The sequence below is a fragment of the Salvelinus sp. IW2-2015 genome, linkage group LG15, assembly GCF_002910315.2.
Source record: "Salvelinus sp. IW2-2015 linkage group LG15, ASM291031v2, whole genome shotgun sequence".
NCBI classification, from domain to species: Eukaryota; Metazoa; Chordata; class Actinopteri; order Salmoniformes; family Salmonidae; genus Salvelinus; species Salvelinus sp. IW2-2015.
The window spans coordinates 45,653,802-45,675,305 of NC_036855.1; the positions used below are offsets into that span (position 1 = coordinate 45,653,802).

Consider the following 21,504-nt stretch of genomic DNA (forward strand, 5'->3'; position numbering starts at 1 on the left):
TTACTCGCAAATGTCCAGTCCCTAGTTAACAAAGTCGATGAAATACGGGCAAGAATTGCTTTCCAAAGAGATATCCAGGATTGTAACATACTCTGTTTCACGGAAACATGGCTAGCTGGGGACATGCTGTCGGAGTCCATACAGCCAACGGGATTTTCAGGGCTGACAGGAATAAACATCTCTCCGGTAAAAAGAAGGGCAGGGGTGTATGCTTCATGATGAACGACTCATGGTGTAATTGTAGCAACATACAGAAACTGAAGTCCTTTTGTTCAACTGACATAGAATTCCTCACAATCAAATGCCAACCGTATTATCTCCCAAGAGAACTCTTCTCGGTTATCGTCACAGCCGTGTATATCCCCCCGCAAGCGGATACCAAGACGGCCATCAAGGAACTTTACTGGACTTTATTCAAACTGCAAACCATATATCCTGAGGCTGCATTTATTGTAGTTGGGGATTTTAACAAAGCTAATTTGAGAACAAGGCTACCTAAATTCTATCAGAATATCGATTGTGGTACACGAGCGAGTAACACGCTTGACCATTGCTACTCTAACTTCTGCAATACTTACAAGGCCCTCTCCCACCCTCCTTTTGGCAAATATGACCATGACTCCAGCTTGTTGCTCCCCTCCTTCGGCAGAAACTAAAACAGGAAGTGCACGTACTTAGGTCTATCCAACACTGGTCTGACCAATCGGATTCCACGCTTCAAGATTGCTTCGTTCACGTGGAATGGAATATGTTCCGGGTAGCCTCAGAAAATAACATTGACTTTTACGCTGACTCGGTGAGCGAGTTTATAAGGAAGTGTATAGGAGATGTTGTACCCACTGTGACTATTAAAACCTTCCCTAAACCAGAAACCGTGGCTTAATGGCAGCATTCACATAAAGCTGAAAGCACGTACCACCGCATTTAATCATGGCAAGGGAAATATGACCGAATACAAACAGTGTAGTTATTCCCTCCGGAAGGCAATCAAACAACCAAAGTGTCAGTATAGAGACAAAGTAGAGTCGCAATTCAACGGCTCAAAGACGAGACATATGTGGCAGGGTCTACAGACAATCACAGATTACAAAAAGAAAACCAGCCCTGTCGTGGACATCGACATAGCGGCCCGCTACCAAAGACTGTGGGCTCTCCTTCTCCGTGGCCGACGTGAGTAAAACATTTAAATGTTTTAACCCTCGCAGGGGTGCCAGCCCAGACGGCATCCCTAGCTGTGTTCTCAGAGCATGCACAGACCAGCTGACTGGTGTGTTTCGGGACATATTCAATCACAATCCCAGTCTGCTGTCCCCACATGCTTCAAGATGGCCACAATTGTTCCTGTTCCCAAGAAAGCTAAGGTAACTGAACTAAATGACTATCGCCCTGAAGCACTCACATCTGTCATGAAGTGCTCTGAGAGACTAGTCAAGGATCATACCCTACCTGTCACCCTAGACCCACTTCAATTTGCTTACCGCCCCAATACGACCACAGACGATGCAATCGCCATCACACTGCACACTGCCCTATCCCATCTGGACAAGAGGAATACCTATGTAAGAATGCTGTTCATTGACTACAGCTCAGCATTCAACACCATAGTACCCTCCAAACTGATCATTAAGCTTGAGACCCTGGGTCTCGACCTTGCCCTATGCAACTGGGTCCTGGACTTCCCGACGGGCCGCCCTCACGTGGTGAAGGTAGGAAACAACATCTCCACACCGCTGATCCTCAACACTGGGTCCCCACAAGGGTGCGTTCTCAGCCCCCTCCTGTACTCCGTTCCCACACGACTGCGTGGCCATGCACGCAAGTTTGCAGACGACACAACAGTGGTAGTCTTGATTACCAACACCAACGAGACAGCCTACAGGGAGGAGGTGAGGGCCCTCGGAGTGTGGTGTCAGGAAAATAACCTCTCACTCAATATCAGCAAAAAAAAGAGATGATCGTGGACTTCAGGAAACAGCAAAGGGAGCACCCACCTATCCACATCGACAGGGCAGCAGTGGAGAAGGTGGAAAGTTTTAAGTTCCTCAGTGTTCATATCACCGACAAACTGAAATGGTCCACGCACACAGACAGTGTGGTGAAGAAGGTGCAACAGTGCCTCTTCAACCTCAGGAGGCCGAAAAATGTGGCTTGTCTCTGAAACCACTCAGTAACTTTTACAGGTGCACAATTGAGAGCATCCTGTTGGGCTGTATCACCGCCTGATATGGCAACTGCACCGCCCACAACCGCAAGGCTCTCCAGAGGGTGGTGCGGTCTGCACAACGCATCACCGGGGGCAAACTACCTGCCCTCCAGGACACCTACAACACCCGATGTCACAGGAAGGCAAAAAAGATAATCAAGGACAATAACCACCCGAGCAACTGCCTGTTCACCCCGCTAACATCCAGAAGGCGAGGTTAGTACAGGTGCATCAAAGCTGGGACCGAGAGACTGAAAAACAACTTCTATCTCAAGGCCATCAGACTGTTAAACAGCCATCACTAGCACATTAGAGGCTGCTGCCTATAGGCATAGACTAGGAATCACTGGCCACTTTAAGAAATGGAACACCAGTTACTTTCATAATGTTTACATACACGGCCAGTCAAAAGTTTTAGAACACCTACTTATTCCAGGGTTTTTCTTTATTTTTACTATTTTCTACATTGTAGAATAATAGTGAAGACATCAACACTTTGAAATAACACATATGGAAGCATGTAGTAACCAAAGTGTTAAACAAATGTAAATATATTTGTGATTCTTCAAACAGCCACCTGTTGCCTTGATGACTGCTTTGCACACTCTTGGCATTCTCTCAACCAGCTTCACCTGGAATACTTTTCCAACAGTCTTGAAGGAGTTCCCACATATGCTGAGCACTTGTTGGCTTCTTTTCCTTCACTCTGCGATCCGACTCATCCCAAACCATCTCAATTGGGTTGTGGTCGGGTGATTGTGGAGCCCTTACATAGCCTGGAGGTGTGTTGAGTCATTGTCCTGTTGAAAAACAAATGATAGTCCCACTAAGCCCAAACCAGATGGGATGGCGTATCGCTGCAGAATGCTGTGGTAGCCATGCTGGTTAATTCATTCCTACTTACATTTGTGTGTATTGGGTATATGTTGTGTAATCTGTTAGATATTACTTGTTAGATATTACTGCACTGTCTGAGCTAGAAAAACAAGCATTTCGCTACATCTGCAAATAACGGGTGTGACAATCAAATTTCATTTTATTTGAGAAGGAGAGGGGGGGCAATCAGTGGCGGCGGCGCTGAATTCTCCTCAAAGTGGGYAAAGAAGGTGTTTCGTTTGTCTAGAAGCAATACGCCGATGTCCGTGACGTGGCTGTTTTTTTTTTTGTTGTCCGTAATTGCCTGAGCCTCTTGCCTGAGCCGTTGAATTGCAACTCCACTTTGTCCCTATACCGACATTTCGCTTGTTTGATTGCCTTGCGGAGGGAATAACTACACTGTTTATATTAGGCCATATTCCCAGTCCTCTTTCCATGGTTAAATCTGGTGGTTCCCGCTTTCAGTTTTGCACGAATGCCGCCATCCATCCACGGTTTTTGGTTAGGGTAGGTTTTAATAGTCACAGTGGGTACAACATCTCCAATGCATTTCCTTATAAACTCACTCACGAGTCAGCGTATAGATCGATGTTATTCTCTGAGGCTGCCCGGAACATTGCCCGGTCCGCGTGATCAAAACAATCTTGAAGCGGTGATTCCGATTGGTCAGACCAGCGTTGAATGGTTTTAGTCACGGGTACATCCTGTTTGAGTTTCTGCCTATAGGACGGTAGGAGCAAGATGAAGTCGTGGTCAGATTTGCCAAAGGGAGGGCGAGGGAGGGCCTTGTACGCATTGTGGAAGTTTGAGTAGAAGTGGTCAAGTGTATTGCCCGCGCGAGTGCTGCAATCAATATGCTGATAGAATTTAGGTAGCCTGGTTTTCAAATTTGCTTTGTTAAAATCCTCAGCTACAATAAATGCAGCCTCAGGATATATATCCAGTGAAGTTCCTTGAGGGCCGTCGTGGTACCTGCTTGAGGGGGTATATACACAGCTGTGACGATAACTGACGAGAATTCTCTTGGGAGATAATATGGTCGGCATTTGGTTGTAAGGAATTCTAGGTCAGGTGAACAGAAGGACTTGAGTTCCTGTATGTTGTTATGGTTACAACATGAGTTGTTAATCATGAAGCATACACCCCCGTTCTTCTTCTTCCCAGAGAGATGCTTATTTATATCGATGCAACGCATGAAGAAACCCAGTGGCTGTACCGACTCCGACAACATATTCAGAGAGATCCATGTTTTCGTGAAACAGAGAATGTTACAGTCTCTCTGGAAGGCAACCCTTGCCCTAATTTCGTCCACCTTGTTGTCTAGAGAYTGGACATTGGCGAGTAGTATACTCGGAAACGGTGGGCGGTGTGCATGCCTTTGAAGCCTGACCAGGAGGCCGCTCCGTCTACCTCTTCTGCGGCGACGTTGTTTTGGGTCGGCCTCTGGAATTAGATCCAATGTTCTTGGTGGTGGTCGGAACAAAGGATCCGCTTCGGGAAAGTCGTATTCCTGGTCGTAATGTTGGTAAGTTGACGTCGCTCTTATATCCAATAGTTCTTCCCAGCTGTATGTAATAACACTTAAGATTTTCTGGGCTAACAATGTAAGAAATAATACATAAACTCTAACAATGGGAGCCGTTGTCCCAAACGCGAGAAGGCTAGCGACAAAGCTTAGGTTCAAAATAATATTTTGGCGAGTGAAACCATTCACTTTGCCTTTTTCTCCCATGCCCCTCCCCCTACCACTCACAACAACAAAGATGAGAGATCACTTCTTCCTCTCTGACAAACAGTTTCAACTTGCTATTTGCATTTGAGGTTTGGTCCAACAGAATCGGTCATATGGACACCRAAACACATGGAGACATTATTTTACTGTAATAGAGGAGAATTTAACCTTTCAAACCATACACTGTTTATGTTTCAACTCCTCAAATTCTGAGCACAGCAGACACTACTAAAACGGATGTACCAATGAACATTCATTCTGGGAAATTAATGCTCAGTCTATTGCGTGTGCATTACGGTACCATGTCCTGGGTGGTTATACTAGCTGTTTAGTCTGTGTTTTATAAATGTGCAATAAGCATAAAACAATTATATAGGGAATTGGCAACTCGTTCTCATTCTGAGAAATAAGGTAGGCCGCTTGATTTCAACATGTGAACAAAGTGGACAGGCTAGCATGATGATCAAACAGTTGGAGAAGGACAGAAGGGTGTGTTCATAACAATTCAACTGTTTTGCCTTGTTAGCTGAATTCAGAGCGTGTGAAATTATTCCTAGATCCAATTTGGCTTAAACTTAATATATAAATATTAGCTGGCTACTCACTAGCACGTGGGCTTGTGCTTGAGATATATTTTATGAGACCGGTGTTCATTTTCTATAATGCCTGCTACATTATTAGTGAATGTGCATTATGCATGGTTCTGGTGAAGATTTGTTACAAAAAGGGCATTTTTATAGACAGACCTGAAAGCCAGATCAGTAATTATTACAAAAAAAGTAGGTACAACTCAGAATTCATTGGATTATTTACAATGCAAATTTTAAATGCAGTGTATTTTACCTTTTAATTGTACAACAAAGCTTATTTAGAGAACTTTWAAAAAAATCAAGATATATATTGTGAATCGCCCATAATTTAAAAAATGTGAGATATGAGTTCTAGGCCATATCACCTAGCCCAACACCTGCTTGGCCACTCGGGACAGGGAGGGGGGCAGTCAAATATCACTGAACCACTTTCAAACTAGGATAATGGTTGGCCTGGACACAATTTTTCTGTACAAATCTATTTGGTTAAATGTTTTTTCTATGTTATGAGTCTAGAGACAGAAAGAGTGAATACTTTTCATGGAGCATGGCAATTATCGATACCAAACACACACTAACAGGTTCACGAAAGCACTCTGTGTGTGACTGAAATATGAGCTGTGTCTTTACATTGCCAATGACCTACACTGAGTGAACAGGGAGAACAGATCACACATCAGTTTCACCGCTTGATGATGTCACATGGGACCTTTACACGGATTAAAACAGGTGACATCATACTTTATGAATGTGCATCACTGAGGCCTGAGGAGGGGATTTGGCATGGGAAGACACGGGCACCTTCCATATAGACTCAGAGCAAATTGAAACAGCGGAACAATACAAATACAGATAACTGACAAGTCTACAAAACATTATGAAAACCTGCTCTTTCCATGACAAAGACTGACCAGAGCTTAGATCCCTTATTGATGTCACTTGTTAAATCCACTTCAATCCGTGTAGATTAAGGGGAGGAGACAGGTTAAAGAAGGATTTTTAAGCCTCGAGACAATTGAGACATGAATTGCATATGTATGCCTTACAGAGGGTGAATGGGCAAGACAAAAGATTGAAGTGCCTTTGAACGAGGTATGGTAGTAGGTGCCAGGCGCACCGGTTTGTGTAAAGGGCTGCAACGCTGCTGGGTATTTCATGCTCAACAGTTTCCTGTGTGTATCAATGTTCCACCACCCAAAGGATATCCAGCCAACTTGACACAACTGTGGGAAGCATTGGAGTCAACATGGGCCAGCATCCCTGTGGAATGCTTTCTACACCTTGTAGAGTCCATGCAAATTGTGGCTGTTCTGAGGGCAAAAGAGGACGGGTGCAACAAAAAATGTGGAAGGTGTTCCTAATGTTTGGTATACTCAGTGTAAAGAACACACCAACATAACGTGTTTTAATAGGGCTTTGAGCCACCACGAGACAGACCAGCTTTAATGCACCTAAGCATAGATTCTACAAGTGTCTGGAACTATTGGAGGAATGCAACACCATTCTTCCATGAGTAATTCCATCATTGATGTTTTGTTGATGGTGGCCGCTCCAGAATCTTCCATAAGTGTTCAACTGGGTTGAGATCTAGTGACTGACTGCCATAGCAAATTATTCAGTGACCACTCGTGCCCTGTGGATGGGGGAATTTTCATCCTATAGCCATGAAAGCCAAAATAATGGCCTGCCCAGCATTTGTATACATGACCCTAAGCACGATGTTATGTTAATTGCTTAATTAACTCAAGAACCACATCTGTATGGAAGAACCTGCTTTCAATATACTTTGTATCCCTCATTTACTCAAGTGTTTCCTTTATTTTGGCAGTTACCTGTATCTTGGCACTATAATTTACTCAAAACTCACCTGGACTCCTAACACAAAACAGATATACAAAAAGAGACAATAACGACTATATTTCATGAGGAGACTAAACTAAATATCAGGTCAATAAAAAAATAAACATATTGCACACGTCCTTCATTCAGAGTGTTCTCACGTTCTGTTTCCAAGCCCGGTACAATTAACTTTCCATCTCAAACAAAAAACAATTAGACAAAATAGTAAAGCTGGCAAGTAAAATCAGTGGTGTTAGTTTAGTGAGCATGAAAGCACTGTTCTTGGAGAGAGTGGCGCAGTTGAGAGAAAGGATTGCCACTCAACCAGGAGTACCAGCTTCTACAATTGAAGTTCTGTTCCATTTCTTTTCACTGTTGTAGCATATTTGATATGCATACATTCATCCTGCTCTATTCATTGCATTCCATATGTGTATTTATTATTCCTTTTAAAACCTCTATAGGATCCGCCCCTTTTTTATCCTAAAATGACATAGCCAAATCTAGCTGCCTATAGCAAAGATATGCCTATTCTTGATACCATTTGAAAGGAAACACTTTGAAGTGTGTGGAAAAGTGGAATTAATGTAGGAGAATATAACACATTAGATATGGTAAAAGATAATACAAAGAAAAAAAACGTTTTTTWTTTTATTTTGTACCATCATCTTTGAAATGCAAGAGAAAGGTCATGATGTATTATTCCAGTCCAGGCACAATTTAGATTKTGGCTACTAGATGGGAGCAGTGTATGTGCAACGTTTTAGACTGATCMAATGAACTATTGCATATCTGTTCAACATATTGGATCAAGACTGCCCAAATGTGCCTTATTGGTTTATTAATACATTTTCAAGTTCATAATTGTGCACTCTCCTCAAACAATAGCATGGTAATAACTACTGTAAATTGGTCAGTGCAGTTAGATGAACAAGAATGTAAGCTTTCTGCCCATATCAGATATGTCTATGTCCTGGGAAATGTTCATGTTACTTAGCTTAATCATCCCGTGGGGGGGACACCATTCCTGTAGAGGTTAATTTCTGTTTTACAGAGCCATTCCCATGTTCGTCTTTGTCAGTCTGTGTCAATAAAGTTCCCAGTGTGTGTTAACTCCCCTCTAACCAGGGGCAATGTCAGTGGGTCACAGGTCAGCAAATATGTAGAGCCGAGTTGGTCTTTTTAATGTTAAGTTGTTTGTTATTTCAAACGTAACTACTAAGTACAGAACATTCACAACTATTTATTGGGAAAATACTGGTATTTCAAATACTTCCAACAAGATGTATTTGAAGTCATTGTAAATACATGCCAAAACTTTCCAAATAGTATTTTCAAATACATTCCAATATTCAATTACAGTGGGTATCATAACTATTCACCCCCTGGATTTCTTCACATTTTGTTGCATTACAAAGTGGGATTTAAATTAATTTAATGTGATTTTTTTCTGTCATTGATCTACACAAAATACTCTGTAATGTCAATGTGCAAGCAATATTCAAACATTTMTTTTAATTAATGAAAAATACAGGACTAATATACCTTGTTTAGAGGTATATTACCCAGAGTCAATACATGTTAGAAACACATTTGCCCATTATTATCTTCAAAATTCTTCMAGCTTCAACCTAAGCCTAGAATACGGAGTGTTCCCTCAGGCCTGGAGGGAGGAGCACCCTTTAATGGTTGAAACAGCAGACCAATCAGCCTGTTCCGTTGCTTAGCAAACTTTCAGAAAAAATTATGTTCGACCAAATACAATGTCATTTTACAGAAACAAATTAATAACAGACTTTCAGCATGCTTATAGGGAAGGGCACTCAACATGCTCGGCACTGACACAAATGACTGATTATTGTCTGAAAGAAATWKATAATAAGAAGAATGTGGGAGCCGTTTTGTTAAACTTCAGTGCAGCTTTTGATATCAATGATCATAATATATTGCTGAAAAAATGTAGGTGTTGTGGATTAACATTCTCTGCCTTATCAAGAATGGACAGTTACCTATCCAGTAGATCACAGAGGGTTTTCTTTAATGGAAGCCTCTCTAATGTAAATTTGGTTGAGTGTGGTGTACCACAGAGCAGCAGGTTTGGACCATTATTGTTTTCTGCATGTATTAATTACCTTCCACTGACCTTGAATAAAACCTGTGTGTCCATGTTGGAGGGGTCTTTACACATAAAGGACCAAGATTACTATTATAACAATGTCTTCTTATTTTCTTTTTGACTCAACAGTATACACGACGGCTGCAACAGTAAAATKAATAACTGACACCCTTAACATAGTCAGTTTTAGATTGGGTAACTAACAATAGGCTGGTGCTAAATATCTCAAAAACTAAAAGCATAATGTTTGGGACAAATCACTCGCTCAACCCTAAACCTCATCTGGATCTATTATTGAATAATGTGGCAATTGAGCAAGTTGAAGAGACTAAACTGCTGGGTGTCACCCTAGATAGCAAGCTATCGTGGGTTTTTCTTTATTTTCTTTATGCCAAGAGCTGTCATCAAGGCAGAGAGTGGCTACTTTGAAGAATCTCAAATATAAAATATATTTTTATTTGTTTAACACTTTTTTTGGTTACCACATGCCAAGGCAGCAGCTACTCTTCCTGGGGTCCAGCAACATAAAGGCAGTGACATACAATTTAAAATATGACATGACATTACCGTTCATAACACTTTTCACAACACATTAAGTGTGTTCCCTCAGGCCACTACTCTACTATCACATATCTACGATACAAAATCCATCTGTGTGTAGAGTGTATGTCTTATCATGTGTGTCTGTCTGTGCCTGTGTGTCTCTTCACGTCCCCACTGTTCCATAAGGTGTTTTTTATCTGTTTGTTAAATCTGATTCTACTGCTTGCATCAGTTACCTGATGAGAAATAGAGTTCCATGGATCTATGTAGTACGGTGCGCCTCCCACAGTCTGTACTTGACTTGGGGATTGTGAAGAGACCTTTGGTGGCATGTCTTGTGGGGTATGCATGGGTGTCTGAGCTGTGTGCTAGTAGTATAAACAGACACTTCGGTGCATTCAGCATGTCAACACTTCGTACAAAAACAAGTAGTGATGAAGTCAATCTCTCCTCCATTTTGAGCCATGAGAGATTTACATGCATATTATTAATGTTAACTCTCCGTGTACATTCAAGGGCCAGCAGTGTTGCCCTGTTCTGAGCCAATTGTAATTTTCCTAGGTCCCTCTTTGTGGCACCTGACCAGAGGACTGAACAGTAGTCCAGGTGTGACAAAACTAGAGCCTGAAGGACCTGCCTTGTTGATAGTGTTGTTAAAAATGCAGAATAGCGCTTTATTATGGACAGACTTCTAAACCATCTTAGCTACTGTTGTATCAACATGTTTTGACCATGACAGTTTACAATCCAGGGTTACTCCAAGCAGTTTAATCACCTAAACTTGCTCAATTTCCACATGATTTATTACAAGATTTCGTTCAGGTTTAGGGTTTAGTGAATGATTTGTCCCAAATACAATGCTTTTAGTTTTTTTATATTTAGGACTAATTTATTCCTTGCCACCCATTCTGAAACTAACTGCCGCTCTTTGTTAAGAGTTGCAGTAATTTCACTCACTAGCTGACATGTATAGTGTTGTAGACACACTGGCTTTACTCAACGCCAGTGGCAAGTCACTAGTAAAAACTGAAAAAAGTAAGGGGCCTAGACAGCTGTCCTGGCGAATTCTTGGATTATGTTTTAGAGGCTTCCATCAAAGAACACTCTCTGTGTTCTGTTAGACAGGTAACTCTTTATCCACAATATAGTAGGGGGTGTAAAGCCACATACGTTTTTCCAGTAGCAGACTATGATTGATAATGTCAAAAGCCACACTGAAATCTAACAAAACAGCCCCCACAATATTYTTATCATCAGTTACTCTCAGCCAATCATCAGTAATTTGTGTAAGTGTCGTGCTTGTTGAATGTCTTTCCCTACAAGCGTGCTGAAAGTCTGTTTGTTTACAGTACAATACCATTGTATCTGGTGAAAACCTTTTGGTTGGTAACAGGCTGATTAGTTGGTTATTTGAGCCAGTAAAGGGGGCTATACTATTCTTGGGTAGTGAATTACTTTTGCTTCCCTCCAGGCCTGAGGGCACACACTTTATAGTAGGCTTAGATTGAAGATATGGGCAAATAGGAGTGGCAATATCGTCCGCTATTATCCTCAGTAATTTTCCCTCCAAGTTGTCAGATCACGGTGGCTTGTCATTGTTGATAGACAACAATCATTCTTTCACCTCTTCCACACTCACTTCACTTCACTTCACACTCACTTCACAGAATTACAATGCTTGTCTTTCATAATTCAAATCAGTTATACTTGGATGTGTAGTGTCAGCCGTTGTTGCTGGCATGTCATGCCAATGAAAAAATCATTAAAGTAATTGACAATATCAGTGGGTTTTGTTATGAATGAGCCATCTGATTCAATGAATGATGGAACTGAGTYAGCCTTTTTGTCCAAATTTGTATTTAAGGTGCTCCAAAGCTTTTTACTATCAATCTTTAGAGAATTTATCTTTGTTTCAAATYAAATYAAATGTTATTTGTCACATGCGCTGAATACAACAGGTGTAGACCTTACAGTAAAAGGCTTACTTACAAGCCCTTAACCAACAATGCAGTTTTAAGAAAAATACCTACAAAAATAAGAAATAAAGTAACAAATAATTAAAGAGCAGCAGTAATATTAACAATAGTGAGGCTATATACAAGGGTGTACCGGTACAGAGTCAATGTGCAGGGGCACCGGTTAGTCGAGGTAATTTATGTAATATATACATGTGGGTAGAGTTATTAAAGGGACTTATGCATAAATAATAACAGAGAGTAGCACCAGCGTAAAAGAGGGGGGCAATGCAAATAGTCTGGGTAGCCATTTGATTAGACGTTCATTAGTCTTATGGCTTGGGGGTAGAATCTGTTTAGAAGCCTCTTGGACCTAGACTTGGCCCTCCGATAGCGCTTACCGTGCGGTAGCAGATAGTACAGTCTATGACTAGGGTGGCTGGAGTCTTTGACAATGTTTAGGGCCTTCCTCTGACACCGCCTGGTATGGAAGTCCTGGATGGCAGGAAGCTTGGCCCCAGTGATGTACTGGGCCGTACGCACTACCCTCTGTAGTGCCTTGTGGTCAGAGGCTGAGCAGTAGCCATACCAGGCAGTGATGCAACCAGTCAGGATGCTCTCGAWGGTGCAGCTGTAGAACCTTTTGAGGATTTGAGGACCCATGCCAAATCTTTTCAGTCTCTTGAGGAGGAAAAGGTTTTGTTGTGCCCTCTTCACGACTGTTGGTGTGCTTGGACCATGTTAGTTTGTTGGTGATGTGGACACCAAGGAACTTGAAGCTCTCAACCTGCTCCACTACAGCCCAGTCGATGAGAATGGGGGCGTGCTCGGTCCTCCTTTTCCTGTAGTCCACAATCATCTCCTTAGTCTTGATCACGTTGAGGGAGAGGTTGTTGTCCTGGCTTCACACGGCCAGGTCTCTGACCTCCTCCCTATATGCTGTCTCGTCGCTGTTGGTGATCAGTTCTACCACTGTTGTGTCATCAAAAAACTTAATGATGGTGTTGGAGTCATGCCTGATCATGCAGTCATGAGTGACCAGGGAGTACAGGAGGGTTTCATAGTATAATTTCTTATTTTTATTCAGATAGACACATGATTTCTGAATTTGCAGTACGTTTACCAATCGGTTCTGCAACCAGACTTACAGTATTTGCCATTCCTTTTGCCTCATACCTCTCAACCATAAMATTTTCCAATTCCTCATCAATCCACAGGGATTTAACAGTTTTTGCTGTCATTTTCTTAATGGGTGCATGCTTAATAGTAACTGGAATAAGCAATTTCATAAATGTGTCAAGTGCAGCGTCTGATTGCTCCTCAATACACACCACAGACCAACAAATATTCTTTACATCAACAACGTAGGAATCACTACAAAACTTATTGTATGACCTCTTAGACACTATATTAGGCCCAGCCTTTGGAACTTTGGTTTTCCTAGATTTGGCTAACATATTTTGATCACTACATCCGATGGATTTGGATACTACTTTAAAGCACATTTCTGCATCAATAGTAAAGATGTGATCAATACATGATCATGATGTCATTCATGTCCTGTTTGTAACAACCCTGTTAGGTTGACTGATAACCTGAACCAGGTTGCAGGCACAAGTTACAGTTTGAAGCTTTTTCAATATTTAAATCACCCAGAAAATGTATCTTGAATATTTTGCTACACCTACTGGAGAGCTCGTCTTTGTCTATACCTATTCAGCATTGTTCACACCCTCTTAGAGCCTTAGCCCCACCCATCTCTTTAAGGATTCACGTGAGACCATGTGCTAAACAGAGTGAGTAGTTTAGTAAACAACCAACGATTTCAAGACTAAAAGTAGTGAAAGTATTAGCCAACAATAAGGAAAAACTTCAGGTAAAAATACACTTTATCTAGTCCCTGGCCTATATCGTAATCTGACTTTGGTGCAGGTCATGTTGTTCTTCAAATTACCATCTCTGGTAAACAGACACTATATCAAATACAATCTATGTTTATTTGTTACAGGCACAGAATACAGAAGGTGAAAATWGTTCAGTGAAATGGTTACTGCATAGTAGCAATATCAAAAACAGAAAGTGTCCAGATAAATATACTTTATAATTATTAGATGACGCTTACCCGACACACTAATCTAAATTGATTGGCCATGTGAAGAAAATGCTATAACCACCCCCCAGCCACATGTAGCTATGTGGAAGGGACACTAGGGACACCCTTCATGAACACACATGTTCATGAAATACAATAGATGGCCATAATCACCCCCAGACACACCTGGCTAACTTGATGGGTCATGTAATCATCTGGCGAAGTGGAGTCTTTTGTTTAGACATGTAGCTAGCTAGCTAAACAATTAACCGGCATAATCCCAACTCATACTACTACCAATACAACCATTGTCATAGCTGTAGTATGAATCTGCAGGTAGCTAAAGCTAACCAACTTGGTTCATTGTTAGCTGTTTTAAAATCACCAATGGCCTCATCCTGCATCTCAGTTCAGAGTGACGACTCTATCTTTGTTGGGTCTGGGTGGTTTAATACATCATCCACWGCATAATTATTAACTTGGCCATGTTTAAAGAGATATTMAATTTTATTGTATTTTATATGTTTAAAGAGATATTCAATTTTATTGTATTTTATTCAACCTTTAATTAAGCAGGAAGGCATGCTGAGACCACAGTCTCTTTTGCAGATGAGCCCTCCATAAACACATCAATAACCAACAATCATATGAAACAAACACTTGAATCATTGTCTGATTTGTTATTGTTATCCATTTACCAATCACTGCTCTTCGTTATGAAGCTTTCAAAAAGCTCCCTGGTCTTTATAGTTGACAAAAAAAATCACAACTAAATCCATTTCAATCCCACTTTGTCACACAACAAAATGTGAAAAAATCCAAAGGGRKGAATACCCATTGTACTTGTTCAAATTTATTTTGTTTTGAAATGTATTGAAAAGTAATGAAATACCTGAAATAGTATTTGAACCCAGGTCTGATCCACAAGTGTTGAATCTAGTTGTATATTGCGCATGATTTACATTGTTCTATGCATTTATGTATAACTGCACTAAATGTGGTGATGCTGTGCTGTTGAGTATAAGGCGCAAGACAMATTTCCAGGAAGGGACACAATAATGAATTACCTGAATTGTGACATGGGGTGATGTGAATAGTGTACTCTATCCACTAACATCTAACTTTGTCACTCACCTTGATGTCTTCGTAGGCTGTCTCCACGCTGGTGACCTCATGATCCTGGTGTCCTCCAGACAGTCTGTCAGTCTCAGAGAGCAGACAACCACAGCCCAGACAGAAGCAATCCATCCCCTGTAGGGCAGCAGCTGCTCTGGCCTGGCTCTCCTCCTCCGCATCAAATATCTCATAATCAGCCTCAATGGGCTCCTCGTAAGTGGGGAGATCCAGCCCTCTCTCTTCTCTTACCCTCTCCTCCATCTCTCGCTCCTTCTGCCTCTCCATATCCATCAACAGGTTTTCTCTCACCCTTTCCTTCTGCTTTTCTCCCTCCAATACCAACTCCATCTCACTCTTCCTCTCCTGTCGCTCCTTCTCCTTCAGCCTCTGATTGTCTCTTTCTTTCTCCCTCTCCTGTATTTCCTTCCCCTCTCTCTCCTGTCTCTCCTTCTGCTCCCTCTCCTCCCTCCCCTGTCTCTCCTCCTCCCTCAACAACTCCATCTGTTTCTCCTTGTCCTCCCTCTCCTGTCTCTCCCTCTCCTGTGTCTTCTTCACTTCCTTCAGCCTCTGCATCTCCCTTTCTCTCTCTCTCTCCTCCCTCTCCTTCACTTCCTTCAGCCTCTTCATTTCTATTTCCCTCTCCCACTCCATCTGTCTCTCCCTCTCATGCCTCTCCTTCTCCTCCTTCTGCCTCTCCCTCCTCTCCTTCTCCTCCTTCTGACTCTCCCTCTCATGCCTCTCCTTCTCCTCCTGCCTTTCCCTCTCTCTCTCCTTTTCCTCCCTCTCCTGTCTCTCCTTCTCCTCCTTCAGCCTCTGGCCTACTCCGCTTTACTTTCTCCCCCCCATCTCTCTCTCCTGTGCTCTCCTCTTCTCCTCTCCTCTTCTTCTCTCCTTCAAGCCTCAGGCTTCTCCATTTCTCTCTCCCTCAACACATCCAGACTGTCTCTTCTTCTCCTCCCTCATCTGTCTCTCCTTCTTCTCCCTCTCTTCCCTCTCCTTCACCTCCTTCAGCCTCTCCCTTTCTCTCTCCTCTCTCTCCTCTCCTGTCTCTCCTTCTCCTGTCTCTCCTGTCTTTCTTTCTCTTCCTTCAGCCTCTGCCTGTCTTTTTCTCTCTCTCCTCTCCATCTGTCTCTCCGTCTCCTGTCTCTCCTTCTCCTCCCTCTCCCTCAGCTCTGCATCTCTTTTTCTCTCTCCCTCTCCAATTCTATCTGTCTCTCCCTCTCCTGTCTCGCATTCTCCCTCTCCCTTTGCTCGCTCTCTCTCCTGTTCTCTCCTTCTCACCCTCTCCTGTCTCGCCTCTCTCCCTTTCCTGTCTCTTCTTCTCCTCCCTCTCCTTCATTCATTCAGCCTCACCGCCTCTCCATTTCTTTCTCCCTTTCTCTCTCTCGTTAATCTCTCCCTCTCTATTTTCCTCCCTCTCATGTCTCTCCTTCTCCGCCCTCTCCTGTCTTCTTCTCTTCCTTCAGTCTCTGCCTGTCCCTTTTCTCGCTCCCCTTCCATCCTGTCTCTCCTCTCCCTCTCCTGTCTCTCTTTCTCTTCTTCAGCCTCTGCCTGTCCTTTTCTCTCTCCCGTCATCCATCTGTGCTCTCCTCTCCTGTCTCTCCTTCTCCTCGCTCTCCTCCTTCAGCTTACTGCCTCTCCCTTTCCCTTTCTCTCTCCCTCTCTAACTCCATCTGTCTTTCCTCTCCTTTGTCCTCCTTCTCCTCTTCCTTCAGCCTCTGCCTCCATTTCTCTTTCCCAGCTCCAACTCCATCTGTCTCTCCCTCTCGCTGTCTTCCTTCTCCTCCCTGTCCTTCAGCCTCTGCCTCATTTTCCCTCTCCCTCTCCAATTCCTATCGTTCTCCCTCTCCTGTCCTCCTTCTCCTGTCTCTCCTTCTCCTCGCTTCATACTCCTTCAGCTTCTGCCTCTCCTTTCCTTTCTCTCTCCCTCTCTAACTCCATCTGTCTTTCCCTCTCCTTTGTCTCCTTCTCCTCTCTTTCCTTCAGCCTCTGCCTCTCATTTTCTCTTCCGCTCCAACTCCATCTGTCTCTCCCTCTCCTGTCTCTCCTTCTCCTCCCTCTCCTTCAGGCTTGCCTCTCATTTTCTCTCTCCCTGCTCCAATTCCATCTGTCCTCCCCTCTCCTGTCTCTCCCTCTCCTCCCTCTCCCTCCTTCAGCCTCTGCCTCTCCTTTTCTCTCTCCCTCTCCACCTCTCTCTCCTTCTCCTCGCTCTCCTCCTTCCAGCCTATGCATCTCCCTTTCTCGTCTCCAACTCCATCTGTCTTTCCCTCTCCTTCGTCTCTTCTCCCTCCCCTCCCTTCAGCCTCTGCTCTCATTTTCTCTTTCCCTCTCCAAACTCCATCTGTCTCTCCCGTCTCTGTCCTCTCCTCTCCTCTCTCTCCTTTAGCCTCTGCCTCTCATTTTCTCTCTCCCTCTCCAATTCTATTGTCTGCTCCCTCTCCTGTGTCTCCTTCTCCTGTCCTCTCTTTTTCTTCCTTCAGCCTCTGCCTGTCCTTCTCTCTCCTTCCCGATCTGTCTCTCCTTCTTCTCGCTCTCCGCCTGCATCATCTGCCTTTTCCCTTTCTCTCTCCCTCTCCTGTCTCTCCTGCTTCCTCGCTCTCGCCTCTTCAGCCTCTGCTCTCCTTTTCTCTCTCCGCTCTCCAACCTGCCATCTGTATTCCTCTCTTCTCTCCTTCCTCTCCTCTTCAGCCTATGCATCTCCCTTTCCTCTGCTCGCCTCTCCAACTCCATCCTGTTTTTTCTTCTCCTTCAGTCTCCCTCCTCCCTCTGCCTTCAGCCTGCTGCCTCTCCTTTTCTCATTTCCCTCACCTCAACTCCATCTTGTCTCTCTCCTCTCCTTCTTCCTTCTCCTCTCTCTCCGTGTCGGCCTCTGCCTCTCATTTTGTCTCGCTCCTCTCTCCAATTTGGATCTGCTTTTCTCCCTCTCCTGTGTCTCCTTCTCACTGTCTGTCTTTCTCTTCCTTCAGCTCTGCCTGTCGTTTTCTCTCTCCTTCGTCCATCTGTCTCTCCGGGTCTCCATCTTCTCCGTCCTGCGCTTCAGCCTCTTGCCTCTCCCTTTGCCTCTCCCTGTCTCGCGCTCCTCTCCTGTCCTCTCCTTCTCACTCTTCTCTCCTTCAGCCTGCTGCCTCGTCATTTTCTCTCTCCCTCTCCAATTCTATCTGGTCTCTCCCTCTCCTTGGTGTCTCCTTCTCCTGTCTCTCTTTCTCTTCCTTCAGCCTCTGCCTGTCCTTTTCTCTCTCCTTCTCCATCTGTCTCTCCCTCTCCTGTCTCTCCTTCTCCTCCTTCAGCCTCTGCCTCTCCCTTTCTCTTTCCCTCTCCTGTCTCTCCTTCTCCTCGCTCTCCTCCTTCAGCCTCTGCCTCTCCCTTTCTCTCTTCCTCTCCAACTCCATATGTCTATCCCTCTCATGTCTCTCCTTCACCTGTCTCTCCTTCTCCTTCTCCTCCTTCAGCCTCTGCCTCTCCCTTTCTCTCTCCCTCTCCAATTCTATCGTTCTCTCCCTCGCCTGCCTCTCCTTTTCTCTTTCCTTTTCCACCTGTCTCTCCTTCTCCTGTCTCTCCTTTGCCTCCTTCAGCCTTAGCCTCTCCCTTTCTCTTTCCCTCTCCAACTCCATCTGTTTCTCCTTCTCCTGTCTCTCCTTCCCCTCCCTCTTCTGTCTCTCCTCCTCCTTGAGCCTCTGCTTCTTTCTCTCCCTCTCCAACTCCATCTCTCTCTCCTTTTCTTTCTCCAGCTCCCTCTCTCTCTCTAGATTAGAGTTAGGGCCTGGGCACAGTTGTTTTCTCTCTGTCTCAGACACCATCATCTCTCTTGCCTCTTGCTGCGAGATTATCTCATACTCCAGCTCTTCTGCAGTCTCCCTGTGCAGCTCTCTCTCCGTGACCCCAGCGTCAGTGTGCAGCTCCATCTCTGAAACCACAGTTTCTCTGTGCAGCACAGAGAGGTCTTCCTGAGGAGCAAAGCTCCTGAGGGGAGTGAACACCCACTCGTCCTCACCGTCCAAGTCCTGCTTCTTCATTGGCTCTTCCTCCTGTCCCTTATCTCCCTCAGCAGGGGCAAGAGGTGACGACCACCGGTCCGCTGCTTCTGCAGGAGGGGCAGTTGGAACTACTTCGGCTTCAGGATTGTGTGTGAAGGACTCCTCCTCTACACTCACAGGCTCCTCAGATCTATTCTCTACTTTTTCAACTTTGTGTGCTTCAGCTAGCATTTCCATTCTATTGATTGCTTCAGCTGCAATTTCAGATGCCATTTTAGTATCATCTGATACTTTCACAATAACTACTGATAAATCAGTAACTGCCTTTTGAGACACCCTGTGTAGCTCCTGTGCTCCTGCTATGGCCTCAGTTGGATCTTTAATAGCACCCTCTGCTCTTACAGGTTCAGATGCTTTAACTACAGTCTCYGTTTTACTTTCAGTTGTCACCTGGYTCACCTGTACAACCACAGGCTCCTGAATTACAACTGGTTTTGCCACTCTAGACACTTCTACTTCGTCTCGTTTTTTCACCTCCTCTGCCTGAGCTAGTAGCTCTGTTTCATGGGATAATTTATCTGACACTACCTCCTCCTGGCTGTCAACCTCTGACTCATGTGCCTCAGGTGTTGTCTCACTTTTAGCTTCCTCTACCACATCAACCTTCTCAGGTCTCTTTCCTGTGACTTTGCTGTCTGTATTTATAGACTCAGTGTCTTTATCAGGACCAGTTTCCTTGATGTGCAACAAAGATTTCTCTGTTGATTCTTCCATCTCTGTTGATTTCKTAATCTCTTTATATCCTGCTGGTTGCAAGTACCCATTCATCTTTCCATCTTTGATCCCCTCCTTCTTACACTCCTCCTTCTCCTCTTCTTCTTCTTCCACCACTCTCGTTAAGAATCCGGTCAGCTCAAACTTACTCTGCGACCACATCATTAGCCCCTCCCCTTTACCATCCGCTTCTTCTGATTGGTCCTCYACATTGGGAGTCTCGTCTTTCAGGATAAACTTCTCCAGGTATCCGTCTGTTTCCTCTGAATCAGACAGTCGCCTCYGGAACGATCTGTCCGACCCCACGCTCTCTGCCTCTGAGCCTTCCTCGTCGCTCCTCCTCCTCTCCCCCATGGCGTCCTCGTACAGGTCGGAGTAGAGGAAGGACATGGCTGTGGGTTCCTCTAGCAGGATGGGATCAATGATCTTAGGGGGTCCCGGGGAGAGGAAGATGGGGGTGAGGATGCTCTCCTCTCTGCTAAACAGCGCTGACCCACTCTCCTTCAGAGACCTCAGACTCTCTCTTCTTCCTTCCTTCCCTCCCTCCTCTTCATCCTCTTCTCCCCTTTTCATCAGGTCCTCTGGGGGTGCGTGGTGTTTGTTCCCGTAGAACACCTCATCCAAACGCTCGCTGGCAATCTCCATGTCTGTGACAAACACAAAGTCATCGTCCGGAGCTGCAGAGAGGCTGTCTGTGGCTGTCATCTGCCCCAGATTAGGCTCCTCTCGTTGGGGCTTCGTGGGTGTCTCGTCTCCCACTGGCTCTGGAACCTGCTGCCCAGGAACCACCTCATCCAGCAGGGTAAACGCCTCAAAGTAGTCCATGTCGCTGGTGCCGTCCTTGTGGCTGTGAGGCCCCTGTTGCTCTGTGGGTTCTGAGGGCTTAGACTCTCCTACTTCTTCTCCTTCTGTGCCCTCCTTCATTTCTGGGTAGTCCTGGGCAGGTAATGCCTCAGAGCCCCTCCTGGATTTGGACCTGATCCCGGGTGTCTCCTCCAAGTAGGACAGGTTATCCTGCAGCTCAGTGCTCTCCTCCTCGTCCACTGTGGGCAGTTTGGACGGGACTTTGATGTTGAGGATCTCATAACCCTCTGAGATCAGACTAAACAACTCCTGGTCTTTGTCTTTCACTTCCCCTGACTCTGTGTCTGACTCTACACTCTCCACTCGGATGTTTGGCACAGACACCTCAGCCATCTCAGGCCTCTCCACCCCCAGTGTCGAGCCAGACCTGGAGCTCCCGGGTCTCCTTAGCCTCTCCCCCAGCCTGGCCTTTCCTCTCGTCCTCTTCCTCCTCCGAATTATCTTGTCCTCATCGAAGACAATGGTAATTTTGCCCTGTGCACCTCCACCACCGGTAGCAGAGCCGTCCAAACTGTAGGTGTCAGAGCTGTAGCTGGCCTCCGACGCCCAGGGTGTGGAGCATCGGCTGGAGGCCGTTTCCCAGACAATGCCRCTGTCCTCACTCTGAACTGTCACCATGGAGAAGGTCGGGTCCGCCATCAGACACTGCAGCTTGGGCTTCACAGACTGGTCCTGGACCACCTCCCGCAGACTGAAGAAAGGAACAGGGAGTTAGATGAGTTACTTGAGAGCACATAAGAACATAGGTCTACAAGTGAAATGCACATGTGGGGGTACTTCAGGGGGTACTCGAGGGAATAGCAAACTGTGAACAAAAACCTCACATTGAA

The 21,504-nt window shown here is 44.6% G+C and overlaps 1 protein-coding gene across 1 annotated transcript in view; it reads right to left on the minus strand.

The window, feature by feature from the left end:
* The window catches only part of cmya5 (cardiomyopathy associated 5), a 63,695-nt gene that overhangs the window by 34,413 nt on the left and 7,778 nt on the right, over positions 1–21,504 (minus strand). The window contains exons 2-3 of the mRNA XM_070446841.1: positions 18,188–21,365; positions 15,081–15,875 (exon numbers count right to left, since the gene is read on the minus strand). Of these exons, the coding sequence (XP_070302942.1) occupies positions 15,081–15,875; positions 18,188–21,365 (3,973 nt within the window). The remainder of the gene's footprint in view (positions 1–15,080; positions 15,876–18,187; positions 21,366–21,504) is intronic.